Here is a 26,140-nt window from a genome sequence, read left to right on the forward strand (position 1 = left end):
GAATTAGTAGATGAAATTTCATAAGCAGAAACATTTCTGACAAAGCCCTCACAGTAGATTCAAGCAAGTAGGAATTACACCGGCCATAGTCTCTGGTCATAGGGTCACAAAGTGAGAAATCATCAGTTAAAGACCAAAAAAAGCCATCGATTAATGGGAAAACCTTATATAATATCTGGCTCAGAGGAAAATAGTGTAAGAAGAGATGGTTTAGAAAAAATGGTTATGGAAATATTACACAAGAAGACAGAAAATGAGAGTAAAGATATACATTGAACTTACAGAAGGAAATTAATTTCTTTTAAGAATTTAGCATTCAACTAAAGCTTCCAAAATTAAAATGAAAAAGAAGTCCCATGGGGTGCCTAAGTGACTCAGTCAGTTAAGCATCCAACTCTTGATTTCAGCTCAGGTCATAATCTCACAGTTTGTGAGATTGAGCCCCACATCAGGCTCCTCAAAGACAGCACAGAGCCTGCTTGGGTTTCTCTCTCTCTCTCTTTGTTTCTCTCTCTCTGCCCCCACTCAGGTGCACGCACCTGCACTCGCTCTCTCTCTCTCTCTCTCTCTCTCTCTCTCTCAAAAATAAATAAACTTAAAAACGAAATTCTAGGGAAAATGAGAGGAAGGAAATAATAAAGCTGAAAGAAGCTGATCCTTTGAAGAAACAAATAACATCAACACGATAGTAGCAAATCCAATTAAGAGGAGGGGGGAAGCCAAATTAGAATTGAGAAAATCACCATAACAAGAGCAATAATATATTTTTAAGTTTTACGTAATTGTACAAATCTCTGTGCTTTTGAATTTTAAAATAGCAGTTAGATGGACGTTGCTCCCTAAGTGAATAATCGAAGTGAAAGAAACAGGACACTTAGACGAATACGAATAGGAAAGAAATTGTAAAAACAAAATCTCAACCCGTCTCACCAGGTATCAGGAATAAGTGACTATAAAGGCAGATCCTATCAAATCTTAGAAAAGCAGATCGTTTCTGTGTTAGAAAATTTTTTTTATTTTTCATTTTTTTAAGTAGCCTCCCCACCCAGCGCGGAGCCCAGGTTGGGGCTCAAGCTCACGACCCTGAGATCAAGATCTGAGCTGAGATCAAGAGTTGGACGCCTAACCAACTGAGCCACCCAGGTGTCCCAGAAAACCTCTTTGATGGCCCTGGGAAAACGGGAAGCTACCAGTTGATGGCACAAAAGAAACGTGTCCGTGGAGTCCAGACTTCCTTGATTTCCATGCTGTAGGCCAATTTCCCTTATACGAAAACCTAAGATGGGCTAGAATGCCATGGGACACTGAACTCTGCGATTCAGTCCCTCAGTAGCCACTTATCGAGCGCCTACAACTGAGCACAGGTGGTACCCCCAAGCACCGTGCTAAACCCCGGGAAATATTACGTGAGTAAGATATGATCCTTGCCATCCAGGAGCTCCCAGGGTATTCTCGGAGTGCAGCAAGGAGTGGGGACATGTAGCCCAGCATGGGAAGGGAAAACGGGGTTCCCAGCAAAGACTCCTCAGAGGACAGTGTGCTTGAGCTAAGTCTCAAAGAACCAGAAGGGAGGTGTGGGGAGCGATGTTCCAGCTGAGTGCGTGAGGCCATCCCACGCTGCCTTAGAACTATGCCTCCCGTCTCTCATGTTGTATTCAGCGGGTTGAAACCAAACGAGGCGGTGTGAATCATAAAAAAAGCAAGTGGCTGTGGACAGAACCCGAAGACCATGAAAAGGGCAGGTGGGGGAGGAGCCCACGGAGGCCGTGGAAACTACCAGGCAAGAGAGGAACAAAGAGAGCCAAGAAGCCGGGGCGCACGGCGTGCAGGGAGACTGCGGTCCGCAGAGACCAGTGGGTACGAGGGAGGCAGGTAAGACACGCAAGTAGATCAGAAACCAAGGATGGAGAGAGACAGCAAGTGTGGACGAGGGGGAAAAGCTTGGGCAAGGAGAGAAAGTGGAGGAGCAGTGAGATCAAGGGAGTGTTCTGGTTTTTGCTTCCAAGGTTGTCTCAGATATTTGCTGCTGCATACCAAACCACTCTAAAACTTTGTTTTTTAATTTTTTTTAATGTTTGTTTTTGAAGGAGAGAGAGACAGAGCGCAAGCGGGAGGAGGGGCAGAGAGAGAGGGAGACACAGAATCCAAGGCAGGCTCCAGGCTCCGAGCTGTCAGAGCAGAGCCCGATGCGGGGCTCGAACTCACGCACTGTGAGATCATGACCTGAGCCGAAGTCGGATGCTTAACCGACTGAGCCACCCAGACGCCCCTAAAACTTACGACTTAAAACAAGGATTTGTTCTTTCTCAGGCTTCTGTGAATGAATGCAGCACCTCTCCTGCTGGTCTCCCCTTTGGTCACTCTTGGGGCTGTATGCAGCTGGTGGGTCATCTGCTTGGGAGGGTTGGGACACTCGGCTTCTCCACGTGGTCTCAAGACCTCTCTCCCCGAGTGGCCGCTCCTACACCAGGGCCTCGTCCACGTGAGCATTGTCTTCAGCAGGACAGTCTGGACTTCTTACAACATGGTGGCTGGGCTCCAAAAGGGAATCATCCAAGAGAGGTAAGCTCAGTATGCACGCACTTACCAAGGCTCTGCTTGTACCCCACCTGCTAATGACCTTTTAGGCAAAGCAAATTACATGGTCAAGCCTAGGGTCCACCTGGGAGGGGACCACCCAAGAGTGTGCATACAGGGAGACCTGGGGATCTATGAACACAGTCGTCCGCTGGCAGGGTGGTTTTTGTCCCTTAATATGGGAGAGCGTTAAAAATGTTTATAGCCAGAGCCCAAACTAACTGAAAGGGCGACATTGAAGATACAGTAGAGATTCTTACTAATAGGGTCCCGGAGGGTGCGTTCGGTGGGGGCAGGGAGAGGAGCCCCATCATCTGAGACTGGAGGAAGAGAGATTAAAAACAGGTATGGGTATGTTTTGGTTGAATCGCTGAGGGGAGTTAAAGGGGGAGTTGTCCATGGAAACGTGGCACCAGGGTGGAGACACGTGGCACCAGGGTACAAACGAGGCCGCCATCTTGCTCCTTCATCCACACTCATGCTGAAGCCGAGGAGGCTGACTGTAGTGTTGCTCCAAGTTGAGAATTTGGCCGTGGGGTGCCACGGGAGGATAGTGACCCCAGAGAATTGAGGGTTACCGGAGAGAGTCATCTGGAGATCTCGATAGGTTCAAAATACGCTCCAGGGTGACCGGAGATGTGAGAAAGAAGGTGAAGCCCGAGGAGGTGCAAGAATCGTAGGGCTGGATTACGGACGGGCAGACCACATGAACGTTGAAATCCAGGAATTAGCGAAGGTCCGGGCGGGGTGTAAAGTTCTAAGCCGGTCCCCAGGGGCAGCAGGAACACAGCCCTGCCGAGGGGCTGTTCGTGGGAGCAGAGACTGTGTCTGCGGTGTCCTCGGGCATCACTGGGGTGACGGGCACATCTAAGGCACTCAGTCGTCATAGCTTTGGTGGAATAAACAAATGACTTGCATCCCCAGTTTACGGATGAGAAAACCGAGGCTCCGAAAGGCGAAATGTGCTGCTCAAAGGTACAGCCTGTGTTTGGCCAGCCAGAGCTTCCTTCCTCCTTATAAAACCACACTGGGTGTGAATTTCCTTCTCAGCCCTCCCAGGGGCAGCCCATGGCTTGATCACCTCAAAACTATTTAAATGGCATTTGTCATTCTTTGGGTGCTGGGATGGAATATCCTGAAGTCAAATGAATAAAGGGAGCGGTAAAAGAAAAAAAAAAAAAAATCTGCCTTGAGGGATTTACTCACTTACTGGAAATACATCACATGTATTTTCAAGGCACATCTAAGGAAGCTGGTCCTGTAACTGTATCCTCGCCAACTTGCCAATGTCCCGCTGTTCTCTCTTTTTCCGCCGTTGGGGTCTCATCTTTGTTAAGACTCAGAAAAATGAGAGAAACGCGCACGCGATGGCTGTCCACCTATGGTCACCGTAGATTTTTTTTTTTTCCACAGACTCTGTAGGACTAAAGAAATTAGTTAGCCTGCAGCTGAGCAGGTCTGAGGCTCTTAAGGCCTTCCTATTTTCCTTGAAGAAAAATGAAAACATCTCCCCAAAGGCTATCGTCCGTTATGGAATCCCAACTTAAGAAGGAGGGTGGTGACATACTCCTCTTTCCCACCGGACCAAAATTTCAAAGCTTCCAATGTGTGGTAAATCTAACCAGAGATAAAGATTTGCAGGTGTTTCTTGCATGAAAGCAAGAAGGGCAGATGTATCTGGAACGTGCTTCTGACCAAATGGGACATCTGCAATCCATTAGGGGTGTCCTGAAAAGAGAAAGTGAGAGGTGAGGTTCAAGGAGAAAGCCCGCTCGGCAGAAACGCAAGCTTGAGGTTGTGTGTGGAACCTTCCCGTCAGGATCTGAGGACACAGAGGCTCTGAAAAAGGTCACCTTGCCAGGGGTGAGCGCGCATCTCTCCCAAACAGCCGAGTTCCTCTTCTTTCTTTCCTTCTATCGAGCCATCTTTGAAATGTCAGGGCCTTCGCTCTCCCCAAGTACACCTACACGTTTTAGTGTTTAAGACTTGGCAGGCACCTCAGATAAAGAGAACATTCCCCGCTTCGAGCATGCAGGCTTTGCTTTCCCAGCCCTCGTGAAGGACGACCCGTGTCCTGACTCGGCTTCTCACACTCCAAAGGAACAAAGCAGAACTGTCACCACGGGCATTACTCGCGGGTTACTCACTGGCTGTTATGCGCCCTGCTTCAGACTCCCAGGAAAACCACTAGCTTTTATGAAAGCGTGTATAGCAGAAGCCGGTTGCAAAAGACCCGTGGCTGTGAAAATGATTTGAGGGTGTGTGATTCCAGAATGGTCATCAAGAAGGTCACTGGATTTTGTTCCTACATAGGATCTCTGCCCAGGGCTCGCTTTTGGCCCCTTGTTCTCGGCCTTACATTGAACTTCAGGGAGTGGGCCCCAGTTGAGCGTGACCTATAACAGGTGCTCCTTAAATGGGTTCCATCAGTGAGCATACCAGGTCCGTTCCCTGTGTCGTGGCTCTTACTTGCTCACTGGCCTTTTGATAAACCATTAGTGACGGGACCTTCTGTTAATTACTAAACTCCTGGTGACAGACAAAAAAAAAAAAAAAACAAAAAAAAAACCCGGCCTGTTGAAACTTGTGTTGTAATTTGAGGATTAGAAGCCACACCTCTGGGAAACGTCAGTATCAAAGCTGATTCGGTGTCAAAGACAAGGTGTTAGAAGCCACGGTTTGACAAAGTGGATTTCCAAGTGCAGTTAGCAATTACGTTTGTAGAAGTCCTCAATTATGCCATTTACAAGAAGGTACTTTTAAGCAGCTACAAGTCAGGAATGTGTTTTTAAATCTCTTCATTTATACACGGATGGGTAAAGCCCACGTTTATGGAGCATCTGCTGATACAGAACTGTTAGCTGCACTGAAAATCAGCAGACCCTACTCCCCAAAGTCCAGGAAGACGAGTCTTTTCAAGAATTAAAATACGTGGTCCGTGCGTTTCTGGAAAATACTTACGATCAAGGAGAAGACCATGACTACAGCATCGGTGTGCTCTGATTAGAAGAATCTCCTCACTTGGCCCAGGGTTTGTGGATCACCAACGTCATCTAAAAGGAAAAGAACAAAGACTGTTATCACAGAGGGTACTTGGTATTTCATTCACCCTTCAGCCCAAACTATTCTTCTGGTAAAGCTGAATTAAGTTTCTATATCCATTGAAAAGCTTTCTACTGGAAAAAACAAACAAATGAAAATCTCAAATTGGCTTAAAATGATAACAGTGATTTAATTATTCACAAATTGAAAAGGCCAAAGGCTTCAGGCATGGTTCGATCAGGGCTTCAGGTGTCTCCGCCCACAATTTCCCTCAACTCTACTCAGCTCCGTGTGTCAGTGCTGTTCCCTTCTGATTTTCCTTTATTGTGACAAGATGTTGCCAGCAACGACAGGGACCACGTGGTTTTTGAGGTTTTTTTTCTTCAAGAATATAGGAAAAGAAGAACTTGGCTTCTCATGACCATCAGACAAAAGTCCTGAGCTCTGAGCTGATTGGGCCATTCTGGAGCCAATCCCTGTGGCCAGAAAAACACCTGGGTGCTGATTGGTTTACGCATGTTACCTCCACCAGTCACCTGTGGGGTTGAGGTGGGGTACCCACCCAGAGGACGGGGCTGCTACCTGCTGGGGGAGGAATGAAATGGAGATTGAAAAGGCAATTTTAGCATAGATGGAGTCTGCTACAGTCCTTTTTCATCCACAGAGTCTGGATCACTAACTGATTTTTGTTCAATATCAGATACAAGCTCTGTAAAGAGAAATCTATTTCCTCTATGAACTTGCTAAGTCAGATATTTAAAGATGGCTTCCCTTTTTCAAACACATAACAGAATGGGTTGACTCTGCGTTTGTTTTTTCGTAGCTCTCTTTGCCCTGAAGGATGCACTGAAAACCCCAGAGAAATGTTTTTTAAAGTTGGGGATAAGTGAATAATTGAGAATTATTTTAAATCTGCCCTTAGATAGCCCATCGTCCCTAGCCCTTTCTTCTCAACTTCCAAAAGCAACGTGAAGCTGATTTGGAATTCTCGGCTATGAGAATAGCCCAAATAGTCTCTCCTTCAGTTTGGATAAGGGGTTACTAAATGTGCAGGAGATGCTATGTCCCAAGGTATAATGAGCCTTAAAACTTTTCTTCTGACGCACGTTCACCAGCCTCTGGAAAACTTATCAAAGTAGTGCCTGTCCTGTCCTCGTAAAACTCACCCCAAATTCATCAAGTCAGTATGCAAAGTGCAGGGCTTTTCAATAACGAAGCATCTCCTCTATACTTCAGTTAGAAATAGAGCCCCTTAGGCGCCTGGGTGGCTCAGCTGGATAGGCGCACGACTCTTGTTTTCAGCTCAAGTCATGGTCTCACGGTTCCTGGGTCCGAGCCCCTCCTCGGGCTCTGCACTGACAGCTCGGAGCCTCCGTGGGATTCTCTCTCTCTCTCTTCTCTCTCTTTCTCTCTCTGTCTCTGCCTCTCAAAATAAATAAATAAACTTAAAAAAAAAGTTAGGAATAGAGCCCCTTAAGTTCAGAGATTGAGTAGTAAAAAAAATCGGAGGAGTAAATAAAGTGTCCAGGAAGGAGTCTGCCTGTGACAGTTTCCTCCCTCCGCCTTGGTGAGGGGAGAATGAGCTGTTTAGAGAGCAGGTCACAGACTTTGCATGACGGCGGTTAGGCCACGGAGGACAGGCTAGCTTCGCCCACCCCAGACGTATCAAAACAGTGGTAGCCAAATCGGCCACATTTTCCCTGAGCCTTACACTTGGAAGAACCATCATCAGAAGCTTTCCGCTTGTCCGTGTCGGAGGTGAGTACCCTCTCCTGATCGTAGAGGGTGCCCCGATGCCCTCAAGTTGCAAACCCCAGGCACGTGCGTCCAGGGAAGCCAGTGGGTAGAATCAGGCCTGCGTTTGTGTTGAGTTTGGAATTTACGATTGTTATTTATCACTCTTCCCCACGGACATCGCCTCCTTGAGACTTGGCAGTCTTGTCTATCAGAAGCCAAAAGCGCATTCCTCTCTGTGTTAGGGGGACCTGCAGCCCTTTCCGGTCCCTTCAACCCCTCACCTTGTGTGAAAGGTGAAGGAGCGGGATCACTTCTCTGCCACCAAAACCCCGTGCCACGTTTGGAATGGCTTCCTGTCTCTCTCTCCATAGGGAGAGCCCGGGGACTGGAGGAGGGAGCTTGCGACATCTGAGCCAGACCTGTGGCGGGCCGGCCTGCCCCCCAGCAGGCAGCTTGGCCCGAATGCTGCTTAGTCAGGCTCCCAGGCAGAGCTGAGCTGCGGATGTGCCCGGGCCTGCCGCCACCAGGTGTCTGCGTCTGGGCTGGGAGGTGACGGCACAACTGTGACTCCTGCCTCCTGCTGTTTCCCAACAGTGTCCCCAGAGGAATGTGGAGGACCCAGGCCAGGCCACCTCGGGAAGCCTGACAGAGCCGCAGTTCTCTGGCCGAGCTGCAGTGTCAAAAGACTTTGTCAGCGTGCGCCTGTGACCCTCACGCGGTCCTGCCCGCACCCCCAGGGCTGGCTCCGCCCCCGAACCAGAGTGGGCTCGGGTCTGAAGCAGCTTCCGCGCCTGGCTCCTGTAATATGCAGTTTCCAGCATTCATTCCCAAACCTCCGTAGCTAAAGGTGTTTCTTTTCTCTTTAATACAACGATCCCATGATTAAAAATGCCTTTTGGGGGGCGCCTGGGTGGCTCAGTGGGTTAAGCATCCGACTTCGGCTCAGCTCGTGATCTCACGGTTCCAGCCCCGCATCGGGCTCTGTGCTGACAGCTTGGAGCCTGGAGCCTGCTTCGGATCCTGTGTCTCCCTCTCTCTCTGTACCTCGCCTGCTCACATTCTGTCTCTCTTTCAAAAAATAAACATTTTAAAAAATGCCTTTTTTTAATTTAAAAAAAAATCTTTTTTTCAAATTCGTGTGTCGCCACTGGGGAAAGTTTTCTTGTGAGAATTAGCTTCCCAAGGAGAAAGCTATCCTGCATTTAACAGAATTATTAACAACTACAGCAAGACTTCCCAGAGTGTAAATGTTGGAAAAGCTTATTAGCCCGTTAGTGGACTTTGCTAGGCAACACAAAAAGGTCATTACTAATCTCTGTGTGGCTGTTGACAATTCAATGTGCAGTTCAGACAGGCTGCGAGCCGTTTCCCCTCAAGAGTGATACACACGCCACAGAAGTTTATTACACGCCTACTATGTGCTAAGCCCAGGCCTCAAGAAGACATCACTGCATGGAACAGTAGGTGCGGATGAACGGCACGTCGGCCGGGTTCAGCCTGCAAACGTATTTTGCGTGACTCACACCATATCTATCAAAAAATCTGAATTTGTTGCCAACTTTTAAATATCAGAATATTTCCACCTTCTCTTGAAAACTCAGGAAACCTGGCAAAACCGAGCTCACATTCCTGGCTGATGGCAAGCAGAGTAACAACTGCCTGCTTCAGACGGCACTGGCTCTCGGTTCACACGGCCCCGCACCTGCCCTGCCTCCCAACGTTAGTGGGTATTTCTCAGGATACAGGGTGTCCGCACACCCACACGCAGGGACAGACCAACCCGAGATGGCTCCACAAGAACGGGTCACAGGGATTTTCCGATTTTGTGTCTTCCCAACTTTACCTCTTTTTAAGTTTTTTTAATGTTTATTTATTTTGAGAGAGAGAGAGAGCATGAAGGGGGGAGGGGCACAGAGAGAGAATCCCAAGCATGCTCTGTGCTGTCAGCGCAGAGCCCCCACGAGGGGCTCGAACCCACAAAACCGTGAGATTGTGACCTCGGAGCCGAGATCGAGAGTCGGATGCTTAACCGACTGAGCCACCCAGGCGCCCCAGCTTTTCCTCTTTTTAATAAAGATTTTTTTTTTAATCCCTGGTAATGTAAAGGGAGGGGAGACATTCTGTTTTGAGCGCTCGCAAAGACAAGGAACTGAGCGCAACAGGAAAATGGCAAGATTGAAACCCAGAAGCAAAAAAGGAGGGCTTTGAGAGTGAGGGAGGGGCCCTCGGGGATGTCCCCACTGGCCAGATGAAGAGGTCGAGACCTAGAGAAGATGAAGGTCATGCCCAGGTGGCGCTCTCTCTGTCCGGCTTCTGCTTCCGTGTTTCCGAAGAATGGCAGAGACGCCCGTCAGATCTGGAAACAAACGTGAGGACTGATTTCTGGCCTCAGATACACGATTCTAAATGAACCTGCAGAAAATGAATTACCAATTTGCATCTGGACCTACTGATTCCCTGCAGGCCGGTCAGGTTTGTCATATTTGAAGAGACGTGTCTGCTGATCCCGATGGTGTGCGTTGCGAGAAGTAGACTGTTTTGAGGTTTTCGAATTACGTGTTGCCAAAAATCCTCCTTGTGTTTTTAGCCAGAAATAAACGGGTTGATCCTAGTATTTGTTGCCAGTGGAAGTTTTTACTAAAATCAATGCAATTCAGTTGGAACCAACACAAAGGTGCTGACCAAAACGTTTCCACTGGGCAGATTAAAAGTACTTCCATGGGCCACTGCCTGGGACTTAGACATTTGGGGATATTTGTAATGAGCATATATGGCCATTCAGTAATACCACAAACAAGGACTCCTCTGGTAACAAATTTAAATTAATTCAAAAACCAGCTTTATGTGCAGCAGAAAGGAAGGGAAGAGAGCAGCGTTTGTAGAACAGAGACCATCCTATTTGGCCCCCACCAATCTGGCCAGGGGCAGGGTTTCGTACCTACTTTCACAGACAAGGACAGTGAGGCCAAGGAAACTGACTTCCTCGGCTGGTTTCCAATTGCTGGGAACTGGCTACACCTGGGTCATCCCCACCCCAAACCCTGAGCTTTGCCGGCTACAGCAGCTCACAGCACGGAGGCCACAGAGGTGAGCAAGGACCAAAGAAGTTAAGACGAGGACACATCCCAGCCAGGCTAGAGAACGCCAGAAGCACGGTAAGAGAGGCACGTACAAGCAGTGCAGGGAAGGGTTGGCGGGTGGGGGGGGTGGGGGGGGCCAGGCTTCTGAGGGGCAGTGCCACTTGAGGAAGGCCTTGAAGGATGCGCTGTGTCGCGACAGGCAGAGAGGAGCAAGAAGGCCTGAATGCTGAACCCTGGTGGGGACGGGGGAGTCCGCAGAAGAGTGGAAGGTGAGCAGTCTAGGTGTGGAATTCACCAAGCGAAGCTTCTTGCTACAGTTAGCCAACGGGAGAAAGCACGAATCTTCCCAGTACCTGTAAGGCAGGTGACCTCAGACCTACTAGGAAGGGCACCTAGGTGGCCAGAAGGCCAGGTATGTGTGTCCAGCCTGCGGAGAGGCAGCAGGGCCCTCGGGACACCCAGGAGCCCAGGTACCCACGCTTTCTTCCACATACGCCCCGTTTGCTCCTTTCCTTCCTCTTCCCCCTCAGGGGTCTGCGCCTTTCGGAGCCAGAACCTGGCACCCTCTGTCCACCTGACAGCAACTTGCTTTTCCCCGTTCATCTCACGTCTTCTCCCCCCACCTGAGACCGAGGATGGGTTTTGTTTCCCCCCGCCCGAGGACTGACACCAGCAGCAAGGTAGGTAAAATACAGGGCAGGATGGGGAAGCAGGGCACCCGCCCCGCCCCCTGCGCCCAGCTTTTAGAGAATCTTTTAGGGAACTGAAATGGGAGAGGAGAGAAGGCCCGATCCCCCTCGGGTTCTGTGTCGTCCTGGTCAGGGCCCCGCTTCAGCAGCTGTGGGCCATCTCTGTCAGCAGCTTGGGGTGAAGCCTTCTCCACTGGGGCCCAGGAAGCCGGTTCTCCCAAAGCCTCCTCCCTCTCTGTCCCTGGGGGCCAAGCTCCTGTTTGGCGTTCCGGGACATTTCACTTCACTTTATCCTTAGCGCCCAATAGGAGAGGTCAAACTAGAATTCCATTTTACAGTGGAAGGAACCGAGGCTCAGAGAGCAAAGTCACTTGTCCCGGGGCCGTGGTAAAGCCGGGGCTGTAACGCGGGGCACGAAAGGAAGAGGGGAGAGGGGTGTTTCTTGAGCTCCTGGAGCCTCCTGGGGACCCCGTCTCTCCACCTCCCGGGCCACGCACCCACACTTCCTCCGGAAGTAAACTTTCTGGTGGCGAGGGTGGCGCAGCCCTCCTCTTGGCCGCGGTGGGACCCCGAGGGCGCCCCGGGGTAGGTAGGGCGGCAGAATCATCCCCCGAGACGGGAGCCAGAGAACTTCAGAGCGTTGCGCCCTTCCCCGGGAGAGGCAAACACGGACACGTCTGGGTCTCCGCCGACAAGTGCCTTCAAGCCCGGCGGGGGCAGACACCTCCGCGCCGGCCGCCGGCGAGGTCTCCGCCGTCTGCGGGGGCACGGCCCGCGCCTCAGCTGCGCCCAGTTAGAGCGGCCGCGGGCGGCCGGGGCGGGAGGCGCTTCCCGGGCGGCGCGGGGGCGCCCGCGGCCTCGGGCGACGCGGCGGCCCGGCGAGGGGGGTGGGGAGGCGGGGCGGGGCGGCGGGGGCACCCCCCGGGGCGCCAGGGGGCGGGCGTGCGGGCACACGCGGTGCGCGACGGGCGGGGGCGGCCACCGCGCCGCGCGGCCGGGGCGCCCGGGGAGCCGCCCACTTCGCCGCAGCGGGCCCCGACGGCCGAAGCTTGGATGCGGCGGCGCCCGCCGAGCCGGGGCGGACGCGGGGCGGCCCGGGCCGGGGACGCGCGCCGGTAGCCCCGGCGCTGCAGCGGCCGCAGGATGGCCGAGGTAAGCGCGGCTCCCTCCCCGGGCGCGGGGGGCCCCTCGGCGCGCGGGGCGGGGCGGTGGGGGTGGGGGGGGCCGCTCGGCCGGGCTCCGTCGGCACAGCCGGGGACGCGCCCGGGGCCACCTCCCGAGGGCCACCTGCGCGGCGGCGCGGCCCGGCCCGCGGGAGCGTCTCCGGGGCGCCGGGACCCGTCGCCGCCCGACGTCCCCGAGCCGCAGGCGCGCGCGCGGACCGGGCGGGTTCCCGGGGCGGCCTGGGCGCGTCCGGGGCGCGGGGTCCGCGCGAGCCCCGGGGGCGCCCGCCGGCCGGGACCCGGGGCCCGGGGCCCGGGCGGCCGCGGCGAGCGAGCCTGCCCCGCGCGGCCCCTCGGCGCCCCCGCCGCGAGGCCGAGGCCGTTCGCACGCGCCGGAACAGCTGCTGTTCGCCACGGGCCGTCTTCCTCCCCGGGTTTTGTTTCTCGAGAACTGGGCGCGCGGGAACCTCGGGTCGGTGTGAGACGTGCGGGCCCGGGGGCGCCCGATCTCTCGCGAGGCCCCGCGAAGCGCGCCGCGGACGGGTCGCTCCGACAGCTCCGGGGACGCCAGGGCGCGGAGGGGGTGCGGCCGCCGGGCTGCAGGCGCGAGGGCCGGGGCCGCGGAGCCGGCGGGCGGGAGCCGGGGCGGGACGGCGGCCGGCCCCGCGGAGGCGCTGATTTGCCCGCGCGCCCCGAGCCCAGCCGGGACTCGGGCAGGTGGGGGGACAGCGCCGGGTCGGCTCCCGGGGGCAGGGGCGCGCGCGCGCGCGGGCGGGGAGGCGGGCGGGGGGCGCCGCCTGTCCCCTGCCCCCTCGGGCGCCCCTGCCCCCGCCAGACCCCAGCCCCGCCGCCGGCCGCCTGGCTTTGCGTCGGCCCCTACGGATTTGTCAGCCAGATGTGACAAGATTGCGGAGAGGCGAGGGAAGGAGGAGATCTGATGTTAATCAGTGCATAGCTCGGAGCCAAACTTTCTCAAATGCGGTGTAGAAACATGCTCTTCTCATTTAAGGCATCTCTTTGTGGCCGTGGGGCTGCCACCGGTCGCCGTTTGACAGTTAAATGGAATGCCAGCTAGCAGCCTTAATTGTTGGAGTAAAATTGTGTGTGTGTGTGTGTGTGTGTGTGTGTGTTGAGGCTGGGGGGTGGGGGGGAGAGGTGAGTGTCAGACACTCTAAGGTTCAGTTATGTCCCCTAGGTTTATGGCCGTGTTCACCGCAGCTCTGCTGAAGACAGGGCACATTTAAACCGGGCCAGACGCCTGGTCGCAGCCAGGCCTCTGCTGTTAACACTTAAGGGGCCTAAAAAAAGGCCCCAGTGGTATCCTGGGAATCCCTGTCAGTGAGTGTGAGTGTGTGCGTGTGTGTGCGCGCGCGCGTGCTGGGGAAAACATGTGTTCCTGCATGCTCTGGGCCCACACAGCAGATGTAGCAACAAATTTTTTGTTTTTTAATATATTCTCATCAGAGTGACAAAGATTTTTGATTTGACAGTAAGTGAATTGAAAAATAGTGTTGGGCAGATTATCTTTCTCCTTTTTTTTCTGGTGCCTTTTCATTCTTTGCTTCTCGTTTTAATTTGCTGTTAGAGCTCACGGGATCTTTTCAGAAGATCCCTTAGACTCTTCGCTTGCACTTAGATGCTTACGTGTTAAAACTTCTGCTCAGTGATAAATACACCGGCTTCTCAAATTGTCCCTTCCCGAACACGTTGATATATATTATTAAAACCTCATTTAAAGTGTAATATGTCAAAATAAAATTCTCGGATGTCGTGTAAAAAAAAACAAAACACATTACTTCAAACATTAGCAATTGGTCAGGATTCTGATTTTTGCGTTAAATGGGTGTGAACAGATAGACACCATTTTTGCTCTGGTAAATATTGTTGATAACTTTATCTTTTCCGGTGTACCTAAAAGAGTAACATGTGAGTCATCATTTGATTTTTTATCTGATAGGTTTGCTAACTTTAATTTCACCGAGAAAGTATTACTATTTGAACTCAACTGTTGGTTGAACGTGTTCCTGTTCTAGTTCAATGCCGAGAAAAGGTGGTGAAATCTTCTCTGAGCTCAGGCACGGCTCATGCTTTGGGAACTCATAATTATGTTCAGACACCTGCATAATTTCATTTGGAAAATCATCCGTACCTGTAAATGCTGTTCCATTCAGAATAGCAAGGATTTAGCTAGAGGCCCCTCCTCCAGTCAGAAAGTGGTAAGTTGGGAGGGGTTATTTGGCCCTTGATCCCTGCTAAGATGAGAAACAATCATGTTTGCTCTGGTAATAATTCACATCAGAAATGTTAACCAACATGAAATAATTCCTGGGGAAGCGTGAGGTTTGCATAGAGCGTTATTTTTATTTGTTTATTGTTGCAACTCTCTCGCGCAGCCGTTAGGCCGGCCTCGCAGGCCCATGTTCTGTGTCTGAGAACCCTCAGCTTGGAAAGGAGGATCCACCCCATTGGGTGAGAAAAGCCATAGAGATTTCCCTGCAGAACAAATCATAATTGTTCTTTAAGCATACCGTTATCATTTATGAATGCCTAGGGATAAACATAAACATCGTGAAAGTTCAGTTTGTCGGTAAAATTAAATTGCTGCATGTGGGGTGAGGGGCAGAAGTGTCTTTTAGCCTTTGTATATGGCTTTAGAAGCTATTTTGACAGTGGCCATTAAGAGAGTGGCTTGCCCTGAAGCTTCCGTAAGGTAAATTACTTGCAGGAGGAGGGAGCTTTACCCCCCCCACCGTGAGTTTTCACCTCTACAGATGGCATTTAGAGTTAACTTTTGTCAGAAACAGCCCTGTTCAAGAAGACCTAGAAATACCCTAGGTTAGATGAAATCTCATTGCTGAGCCGCACTTTTTTTTTTTTGGATAACTAAGACCAAGATTTAGAGAGCCAGTATATTTTTTAATTACCTTCCTCCAAATACCCTATTGCAGGGTTTTTTTATTGTAGTTATTTATTTATTTGCCTCTTTTATTTTTGATGCCGTATCTGTGAGATGTTAAAGATAACTGGGTTCTTCGCGGAAGAGACATCTGGAAAGTTTTGTGGGTTTTTTTTTTTCTTTTAAATTGGTTTCCACCTGAAAACCTTATCTTCTGTTATCTTGTCATCCTTTGAAGCCCTTTCTCCTAATTCTGGAAATCCTAAGTTCCCGGTGTAGCCCCCTTTCTCTGCATGGACACGTGCCTATTTTTATCCCCCAAAACCAAAAACAGAAAAACAGTGGATCGAAACAAAGAGCAGACCCATTCTGCCATGCTCCAACCTGGGGCCTTCTCAAACTTTGGGTGTTGCAGGGAAAAGGGCCATTCTCGGCCACGCCTGAACTCATTATTAAAAACCAGCCTAGCAAATCATAGGAGAAGTTTGCCTTGGGGGGATGATCTCACAGGGCTAGCGTGAGGGCAAAGAGAGACGGAGGGATAAAATGTTGTAAAGGCCAGCTCCAAACAACCTATGTGGAAGGAAATGACCGTCTCCGTGAAGGTAAACTTTCATTCAGTTGCATCTGGTTGTGTGAGTTTGTCTCCCCTTACAGACTCTTCCTTGAAGGATCCTTCCATACACCCAAACAAACATCACGAGTAGTTTCTATCTCTGCGCCAGCCTCCAGAAGCACTAGCCTGGTCCCGTAGCCCTCTGATGGTTTCTCCCGTTACTCGTTACGAAGCTAACATTTTTATACGGACAACTCGAGCGCTCCGTGATTCTCCAGGCTGGATTTTTAAGGCAGTGACAAGGACGGTAATTTGCAAACTCTGGCCTTTTCTTTTTCAAAATTTCATTTTGAAAAATCTAAGGTCGCTTTTTGTTTCTTTTTTTTTTTTTTTAACACTCAGTTCTGAAAATCGAGTTCTCGTTAAGCCCTTAAAAGAAGTGTCTGCAAAATTTTACTTAGAAATGTTCACCCTTTCATTGTTATCTTGCAATGGACGTGAAGTTGCAATGCTCGTAGAACTGGCTACGTTCGTGAAAATTATCCTGAAGTACAAATGTCCTTTTTCTGTGTTGGTTTTTGTGTGTTTTCCCCCAGAGCTGTCTCTTGCGTTCAAAAGTTCCCTACGCCTATAACGTCCCTCTGTTTTTTGTTACCAAAGGTTTCTGAAGATTGCCTCTGAGGTCCTCCCAAATTTAGGTTATAAAGGGGGGAAAATGTGTACATATCCTTTTATTTCCATACAGTTTGTTGTTGTTGTTGTTAGGTATGTTTTTTTTTAATGAAGAAATAATTGGTTAGGTTCATAAAGTAACATTTGCATATCTTTCTACTTTTTATATTTTCTGTTTTCAGAACTAATAATTTTAAGAAAAAAGGGCACAGCTGTTAGATGATTTTGGCACAGAGTTTATACTTTGATTTAAAGAGATCAAAAGAACGAGTATTTCCCCCACCATCCTCTTTGAAGACGAGCAGCACGAGAAGGGGGCAAGGGTGTCGCGTGTGCTTTCTCCTCACAGGTAGACTTGGCCCAACATCTGTACCTGCTCCCTCCCAGCTGCCCCTTCCTCTGCCAGACCCTTCCAGACCCTTCTCCCAGCCCTGAGCCCCCCGGGCTCTGTTCTTTTCATCCCCCTGCTTGCAGTGAGAAAGCAGATTCTGTCGGGTGGGTCTTCGGTGGGGGTTTTGTATTTGCAAATGATGCCTCCTGGTTTCGGAGGCTTCCCGGGTCCCTTTTTACAACTGTGCTCATGGGAAAGGGGTGTCTCCTTGCGGCTGGGAATCCCGATGGCTCCACGAAGCCAACAGGCCTGGCTGCCGGTCTGGACAGCACACGCTCAGCTTACCTGCTGTTGCCTTTCGAGGTGTGCTCTCGTGGCCCGGGGACAGAAGCCTCTACTCTGTGGCCTGGCCTCCTGGGTTTCACACTCATGTACGGAATGAGCCTAGGACCATGGCATTTCCTGCACGAGGTGAGGAGGGCACACCTGCTGCCTCGTGGGGGAAGCCTCCCCTGGCCTCATGCAGCACCTATAAAAGTTAACATAACTCTTGGGGTGCCTGGGTGGCTCAGTCGGTTGAGCGTCCGACTTCGGCTCAGGTCATGATCTCACGGTCCGTGAGTTCGAGCCCCGCGTCGGGCTCTGTGCTGACAGCTCAGAGCCTAGAGCCTGCTTCTGATTCTTTGTCTCCCTCTCTCTCTGCCCCTCCCCACTCACGCTATCTCTGTCTCTCTCTCCCTCTCCCAAAAATAAATAAACATTCAAAAAAATAAATATTAAAAAAAGTTAACATAACTCTTGAAGGTCAGTACATGTTCTTTTTTTTTTTTTTTTTTTTAATGTTTTTACTTATTTTGAAAGAGAGAGCCAGCAGGGGAGGGCCAGAGAGAAGAGGGGGAGAGAGAGAATCCCAAGCAGGCTCTGCACTGTCAACGCAGAGCCCCCCGTGGGGCTCAGTCCCACGAACCAGGTGATCGTGAACTGAGCCGAAATCAAGAGTTAGTCGCTTCACTGACTGAGCTACCCAGGTGCCCCAAGTATTGGTGTCTCCTTACCAGGATCCAAATAAGGTCCATATGTTGTCTCTCTTAATCTGTAGGTTTACACTTCACTTTTTCCTTGCAATGTATCTGTTGAAAAAGCTGGGTCATTTATTTTATACAATGCCCCCCAGTCTGAATTAGTGACTGCTTCCTTGTGGTATTGTTTACGTTATGGTTGTTCCTCTGTCCCCTGCACTTTCTGCGCACTAGAGTTGACCAAGGGGCTTGATCTGATTCAGATCTGAACTTTTTTATTTCTTTTATTTTTTTTAATGTTTCTTTTGCGGGAGAGAGACAGAGTGCAACCAGGGGAGGGGCAGAGAGAAAGGGATCCCCGGCATCGGAAGCAGGCTCCAGGCTCTGAGCTGTCAGCACAGAGCCCCACACGGGGCTCAAACTCACAAAACGTGAGATCATGACCCGAGCCGAAGTTGGACACTTAACCGACTGAGCCATCCAGACACTCCAGATCTGAACTTTTTTCATAAGAACACCCCATCTGTAGTAGAACGTATCTTTCCAATCAGAGGCAACTGACCTGGTTGCCAACTTTTACATTAGGAATTGTGGAATGGTAGTATTCTAATTCTTCATTTATTTATTCACTAGATACTTCTATAAAGGGAATCTCTGTCTCGTCAGTGGTTTGCACAATTTGTATAAAAAAGGATGTATACTTGGGACACCTAAGTGGCTCAGTCGGTTGAGTTTCCAACTCTTTTTTTTTTTTTTTTTTTAACATTTATTTATTTTTAGACAGAGAGAGACAGAGCATGAACAGGGGAGGGGCGGAGAGAGAGGGAGACCCAGAATCTGAAACAGGCTCCAGGCTCTGAGCTGTCAGCACAGAGCCCGACGTGGGGCTCGAACTCACGGACCGCGAGATCGTGACCTGAGCCGAAGTCGGCCGCTCAACCGACTGAGCCACCCACGCGCCCCGAGTTTCCAACTCTTGATTTCAGCTCAAGTCGTGATCTCACAATTCGTGGGATCAAGTCCTGTGTCGGACTCTATGCTGACAGCGTGGAGCCTGCTTGGGATTCTCTCCCCACTCCCCTCTTTCTGTCCCTCCTCAGCTCACAAGTGCTGTCTCTCTCTCAAAATAAATAAACAATTTTTTAAAAAGGATGTATACTTGGGGCACCTGGGTGGCTCAGGCAGTTGAGCATCTGACTTTGGCTCAGGTTATGATCTCACAGTTTGTGGGTTCGAGCCCCACGTCAGGCTCTGCGCTGACAGCTCGGAGCCCGGAGCCTGCTTTGGATTCTGTGTCTCCCTCTCTCTGCCCCTCCCCTCTCTCTCAAAAATACATAAACATTAAAAAAAAATTTTTTTAAGGATTTATACTTGATCTATCCCTTTGTTTACCAGGTTTGGGGACAATTAATTGGTTCCCTACCATTCCCTAAAGGCAGCCAATGATTTTTTTCATTTGTCTTTAGTATCTCTTGACTTTCTAGATTTGAATATAGTGAATGAATCATGTGAGGTTTTGACAAATTCAAAAACTTTATTCTCTGCTGTCATTGACCAGTCGAGCTGTCGAATTTTATTCCCTGATGAACACATACACCCCCTAGGACAGATACTGGGAGTTCCTCAGCTTTGTATCCCCGGGAGGCTCCTTGTAATTATCAGTACGTAGTAGATGCTTTAAAAACAAATGAGAACCACCACCGCCAACAAAAGCAATTTGTTAAGTAAATTTGTATCACTTCGTTAACTACTCATGCAGAAAGATGGCATGAACGTCTGGTCTTGTGTCTCTCCCTAGGTGGGCTTCTGTCCAATGCTGCCAGCTGCCTTCTACGAGAAGCCCACCTGGCCTTTCTCTTCTCTTCCTCCCAGTTGTCCTTGTTGCCCATCTGGCAAATGATGATACTGCGTTCAGAATCCTAGTTGTGCCTCTGCAAGTTGGCGTATGTAACGAAAACAGTGGAAAACTTAAAAATCGAAAGAAGTTAGAGAAAAAATGGGAGGAGAAGAGGTAGGGAGCAAAAAAAAAAAAAAAGGCAAATTCTCCTAAAAGAAGCAGCACAGAATGTATCTAAGAGGTAGAGACCTCCCCCCACCCCTCCTTGAATGATGCAATTTCCGGAACCCCCGAAGGCTGTCTCTGCAGCCACAGAGAGAATGGGGTGACAATTTTGCTGTAAGTGAAGAGAAACCAGGTCCCCTCCCCATAAGCTGAGGGTGGTCCAGCTGCCTTAGGAGGTGTTTCGTGTTATAGATCCTGACTGGCACGGTTTGATCTGCACCAGACTCTTCTGAGGCTCAAACATACTAACAATCGTCTGTATCAGCATTTAAAAACGCGGCTTGGAAAAACTTGAAATAGTTTTATTCTAAAGCCTAATGACTTCAAAAGTGATTTGTGATTTAGCAGATTGGGTCCTTTGGCTTTTTATGATCCTTATCACCGAGAATCTGGCACAGGCTTGGAATCTCACACTTAAGAGAGGGCAGCAGGCTCTAAACTTGGCCTTGGTGATTTCTCCTAGTTAGGCATTTTTACACGATTTTTATGTGGCCCTCTCCATCGCCAGCAGACAGCCTGTGTATAAATTAGGAACTACTTTTGGCTGCTAGTAAAGGCTCCCAATAACAGTCGCCATCCTTCCTGCGCAGCCGTCCCCCAGGGCATGACCGCAGAGTTGCCTCATGGTCACAAAATGGCATCTCAAGTCCAACCATCATATTCTTATCCCAGGATGAAAGGAGGAGGACAGCAAAGAGGTGTCCCAGCTGACTCAGCTCCCATTTACAAGGGGTTTTCTGTAAAGCTCCACCTGGTAACTCCTACTTGGATACCATCGGCCAGTACTTCGTCACCTGGCCCCCAGCAGAGACTCAGAAGGGAAGATGAGACGAAAGGCTATGGGGTGGGCATCTGTAATTCGGAAGCACCGTGCCGCTGCCGTCTCGATTCATTCATTACTCTCTCAGATAACACCAGTGCAGGGCTTACGAAGGATCCGGCCCCTGCTAGCAGCTGGGTGTTGGTTTGGGGTTTCAGCTGGTCCCTTGCCTCTTTTTGGAGCCATTCATCGTGCAGCAACTTTTATGGAGGGTTTTGTAATAGGTATTTTTGGTAGCTCTGTCAGTGGAGGAGTCAGACCACCAGAGCCCAGAGGACCCACGAACCTTGCTGTGATTCAACGCTCTGGTTGTACCGATCGGTCTCTGCGATTCTTACCTGTGTATCCTCATTAATATGGCTGATAGCACTCCAGGGTGGGCAGAAACAGATATCCAGCCTGTTTCAGTCAGACTCCAAGGCATGGAGCTGAAGGTTTTGTGGTTTAATGGGAAGTAAGACCTAAGTCACCTGAAGCCACCAGGACCCTTTACCACCTCCCTGGGAAAGAGCCTCATTGTGGCGAGGGGCGAGGCGTGCAGGCTCCCCACCTCTGCCTCCGGAAGTAATCGTTTCAACAGGCAAATCATACTCATTTCATATCTGTTTTCAAAGGATTACTGAGAACAAACTCCAGACTCCTCGGCCTGCCCCACAAGGTCCTCTGCAGAATGCTTCCTGCCACCTCTCTGACCCACATTTCCTACCATTAACCTTACTCACTCTGTCTGCATAGGTTCTGGCTCCTTTTCTGTTCCTGAGCACTCAGCCTCTTTTGTGCCTCAGGGCCTTTGCACTTGTCATGCCCTCTGCCCTAAAACCTTTCCTCCCTCTCCAGGTCTTTACTGGCTCCTAGCCATCCCTTGATTCTGTTCAAATGTCACCACTTCAAAAATCTTCGGTGATGACCTTATCTAAAAGGCACTTACTGGGGCGCCTGGGTGGCTCAGTTGGCTGAGTGTCTGACTCTTGGTTTCGGCTCAGGTCATGATCCCAGGGTCGTGGGATCCAGCCAGCCCCACGGCAGGCTCCACACTAAGTGTGGAGCCTGCTTGGGATTCTCTTTCCCTCTTCCTCTCACCCTTGCCCACTTCCTCTCTCTCTCTCTCAAAAAAAAATAGTTCTTAAAAATATTGAAAAGGCACTTACTTATACCCCATCCCGCCATGCCACCCAGTAAAATTGCTGGCATCGTTCTGTGTCGTTTTTTCATAGCACTAGCTTCCTGGGAAATGGTGCGGATTATTCACTTGTTTATTTTCTGTCTCCTCGGGATTATGCCCCTGGAGGGCAGGGACCTCGTCCGTCTTCTTCAACACTTTAACCCCCGGAGTTTCGAACAAACAGTTCCTGGCTCATTAATGTTCAGTAACCGCTTATTCATTTATTATGAAGTCTCTTGAGAGTGTGAAACTTTGGTGTCCTCACTGCAGGATGATAATGCCTCAGTCTCCGAGCTGCCGTAGGCATTAGATGAAACCGTAAGTGTAAGTGTGGTTAGCACCGAATATGGATGTTTCAAGGTATACCCTGCCTCCAGTGTCCAGATTGGAGACGACCCTGCTAGCCCGCAAGTTCCTTGGCTCCCTCAGCCTTAGGATGGGGATAGTATTACCTACCTCCCAGGGAGGTTGGAAGAAAGAAATGAGTGCACGAGCATGCTTCGTGCAATACCTTGCACGCGGTTAAGTGCTCAGGAAAGCTCACCAACCGTGCGACTTTGGGAAAATCACTGACCTTCCATATAAATATGAGTTTCCTGAGAATAATCCCCTCCCCACGACGACGTAGGGAGGGTTACGTGAGAGCACCTGTTAAGTCACGCTACCACGCGGAGGGCAGACGCCGGAAGGACACCGCGCCTCACCGTTGGCCTCAGAAGCGTCTGGTAGAACTTTCCGTGATGACGGGTGCGTTCTGTATCTCCACCATCCAGTGTGGTGGCCGCTAAACCACATGCGTCTGCTGAGCGCCCGAAACGTGGCTGGTGTCACCAAAGAATTGAACTTGTAATTCTGTCTTATTATAATTAGCGTGAGTAGCCACATTTAAATTTGGCCATTTGAACGACTTAGACGGTAGCGAGCGGCCACCATATCGGACGGGGCAGAGTGAGGACCGGGAGCCGACGCAGCTGCCCGGCCGGTACGCAGTTCGATCCTGTGTCTAAGCCGCTTCACAGACGGCTCCCCTCAAAGAGGCAACCCCGTGGACCTGGAAACCCCGAAGAGTCTTGCTGAAATTGTGTGAAATTTTGTTCCTTCCTCTCCCTGAGACTGTCCCCGCTGAAGTCCTTATCTTGAGTGATAGGAAAACGTCTGCACGTACAGGAAATGAAATCGGCTTTGAAGCGGAGGGACACTCGTTATTCTGCAGCCCCGTCGTTCAAACCCCCTCGGAGGCCTGCACCGTCCAGCGGTGGATGTCCGTGCGGGTACCCGCTGCTGCTGGCGAGTCAAGGCAGCCTGTCCTGACCGGACGCCTGGTCCCCAAACTGGACGTAGAGCAGGGAAAGGAGGGAGGGACGGACAGACCCTCACACAGAACCTAAAAACGAGGTCCCAGCTTTCCATCCCGACGCTGCAGGTAACCACTCGTCTGTCACATGCCACGGGCATCGGTGATGTCTGGAGCACAAGTGACAGTTACGGACGAGCACGCCAGAACCTGGGATGTTGATTGGTGGCACATCAAAGTGTCTAGTAACAATTCAGAAATAGTCTGATTAAAATGAGTGTGTAAAGGGGCGCCTGGGTGGTTCCGTTGGTGGAGCATGAAACTCTTGACCTCGGGGTCAAGCCCCACGTTGGGTGTGGAGATTACTTAAAAAATAAAATAAATTAGGGGCGCCTGGGTGGCTTAGTCGGTTAAGCGTCTGACGTCAGCTCAGGTCAAGATCTCACGTTTCGTGAGTTCGAGCCCCGCGTCGGGCTCTGTGCTGACAGCTCGGAGCCTGGAGCCTGCTTCGGATCCTGTGTCTCTCTCTCTCTCTGCCCCTCCCCTGCTCATGCTCTTTCTCTGTCTCTCAAAGATAAACAAACGTTAAAAAAATTTTTTTTAAATGAGTGCATAAAAAAGCAATCATCATGTCTTGATGAGTTCAGAATGTTGTAAAACATCTGCTTTATGTTTCTGAAGAATGGAACAAGTATTAGAATTCCTAAGGAAAGGATGTACATTTTAAGAGTTTTCCGTATTGATTTGCATGAGTACTTTTCATCCTGTAATTAGAATCTTCGGGTTTGATTTCATTTTAGAAGTGTTAATTTGTCTTTAAATAACGGTGCTATAATTTTTGCCACATTGTGGGAATTCCGATACGAGTGGGAAAACCCTGGGCCCTTAATATCAGAAGTTTTCTTAAGGCACTGTAATTAGCTTTTTTTTAGTTCATAAATAATTCCTCTGAGATGTATCTCCATGGATGTATAATGAGCTTTATTAAGCCTTATTCAAATAGGTTCATATAGAGCCACATGAATATTTCTTATAAAACAGCATTCATGGGGCGCCTGGGTGGCTCAGCTGGTTGAGCGTCTGACTCTGGCTCGGGTCATGATCCCATGGTCTGTGAGTTCGGGCTTCACGTCGGGCTCTGTGCTGACAGCTCGGAGCCTGGAACCTGTTTCGGGTTCTGTCTCTCCCTCTCTCTCTGCCCCTCCCCTGCTCATGCTCTCTCTCTCTCTCTCTCTCTCTCTCTCTCTCTCTCTCCCCCTCTCAAAATACATAAACATTTTTAAAAAACAGCATTCATACATTGGGTTTATGTCCCAATAGGTACAAATCTGTCCCTAAACTAGAAGCTGCTAAAAGCGAATAGTCAGGATAGGTCAGTGGGTCTTGACCGCAGTCTGGAAAGATTTGGGGTTTTCACAACCGTAAGAGGGAGACGCGTTTCTGTGGCATCGGTGGGCAGAGACTGGGGACGTAGCAGTCATTCCACAGCACACAGGACAGCCACCGCCACCAAGAATTATTGGACTCAAAATGTCAATAATGCTGAAGTTGAAAAACCCTGAGTCAGATGTCAAGAGGTACAGAAAAAGTGAGTTTGAATCTCAGGCTATGAAATGTGCCTGGAGTTGTTTCGTCTGAAGTTTCATCGTGCTGGGCCCGAGGTGGGATCACCCAGAGTTTCCTGAGGCTTTGCCTGAGTGAGAGCCTTTTAAGCAGAATCTTCAGGAAGGAGAGGAAGTATGTGCTGAAGCACGTCTTTTTTTCTCTGATTGGAGCAGGGTCCTACTTTCTGCATCAGTGAATGTGAATTTTCTGTGTATACTTCCAGCATCTTGCTGGCAAAGAATGAATGGCATCTTGAGGGACAGGATCCCCAAATAAGAATTTTTCTGCTTTTAAAAATCCTTTGAGGGGCACCTGGGTGGCTCAGTCCGTTAAGCGTCCGACTTAGGCTCAGGTCACGATCTCGCGGTCCGTGAGTTCGAGCCCCGCATCGGGCTCTGGGCTGATGGCTCGGAGCCTGGAGCCTGCTTCAGATTCTGTGTCTCCCTCTCTCTCTGCCCCTCCCCTGCTCATGCTCTGTCTCTCTCTCTCAAAAATCAAGAAATGTAAACACAAAACGAAACTTCCTTTGAAACAGCCCTGTCGATGGGAAGGTAGGTTGTGAAATATTGCAGAGGCTTAGTGCGGAATATGCTGGTGGCCGTGGAGAACACAGAGGGCTGCTTCCTTGGTCAGCTGGCGTTCAGAGCCGCAGGGACGTTTGAGAATCCGGACAGCATATTAGGTGGGCTCCAAACAAAACGAAGGGTGCCTTTCCGGTTCTTGGGACGGTGTGTAACAGGCATTAACCCGGTCCTCATTTTCCTCCTCCCAGTCGAGATAACTATGTAATTACGTGTATAGCAATATAGACGTATGCGTCTGTGTATTTAACACATCCGTTTATGTGGACAGGAGTAGAATCTCTGTAGCCAGAAGGTGAAATAATTTCTGGCTCTAAAGCAGTATTTCTCAATCTTTTTGTCATTACTCCCCATATACCCGAGGAGCCTAGATTTTTTATTTTCCTAATTGTGCCCCCGCCCTGCCCACCCAGGGAAGTTTTAGTATTATACCACATTCTGGTGTTCTGTTTATGTATGTGTTTCTGTGCTTTATATATATACCTCCTCCCCCCCAAGGCCAGTGTTCACCGCCTCGGGATGGTATCACCCCGGAGGAGAAGGCATGGATTATTACCGTAAGAGGACGTTGTGATCACAGGGAGTTCTCTGTAGGATATTGGATGGCTTTACAAAGAGCAAACGTGTTTTCTGTTTTCCGATAGCCTCTGGGAGGGATCGGGTAACGCACTGCTGTGGGCCGTGTACCTCCATTATGAACAGCCCTGTTCCTTCGCCTGAGAAGCTCTTGTCTGATTGATCTGCTCGGGCCCGTTGTAATCCAAAGGGAGTCATAGATAACCGTCAAATCAGGGAGATTTTTAACCTGTATTTAAGCCAGCTCACTGATTTTTAAAAAAAATTTTATTTTGGGA

At 50.0% G+C, this 26,140-nt stretch overlaps 1 protein-coding gene across 5 annotated transcripts in view; it reads left to right on the plus strand.

The window, feature by feature from the left end:
* The window catches only part of BNC1 (basonuclin zinc finger protein 1), a 54,484-nt gene that overhangs the window by 10,370 nt on the left and 17,974 nt on the right, over window positions 1–26,140 (plus strand). The window contains exons 2-3 of one of the 5 annotated variants that reach the window (XM_058736404.1): window positions 7,728–8,203; window positions 10,967–11,116. The exons of 1 other annotated variant lie outside the window; for it this stretch is intronic. In XM_058736404.1, coding sequence (XP_058592387.1) covers window positions 11,072–11,116 — 45 coding nt within the window. In that variant the 5' untranslated portion in view covers window positions 7,728–8,203; window positions 10,967–11,071. Of the gene's footprint in view, window positions 1–7,727; window positions 8,204–10,966; window positions 11,117–12,153; window positions 12,278–13,143; window positions 13,343–26,140 lie in introns of those variants that run through there. 3 more of the 5 variants (XM_058736405.1, XM_058736406.1, XM_058736408.1) reach the window with 3 other exon arrangements.

This window comes from Neofelis nebulosa, chromosome 7 (genome assembly GCF_028018385.1).
Source record: "Neofelis nebulosa isolate mNeoNeb1 chromosome 7, mNeoNeb1.pri, whole genome shotgun sequence".
Lineage (NCBI taxonomy): Eukaryota > Metazoa > Chordata > Mammalia > Carnivora > Felidae > Neofelis > Neofelis nebulosa.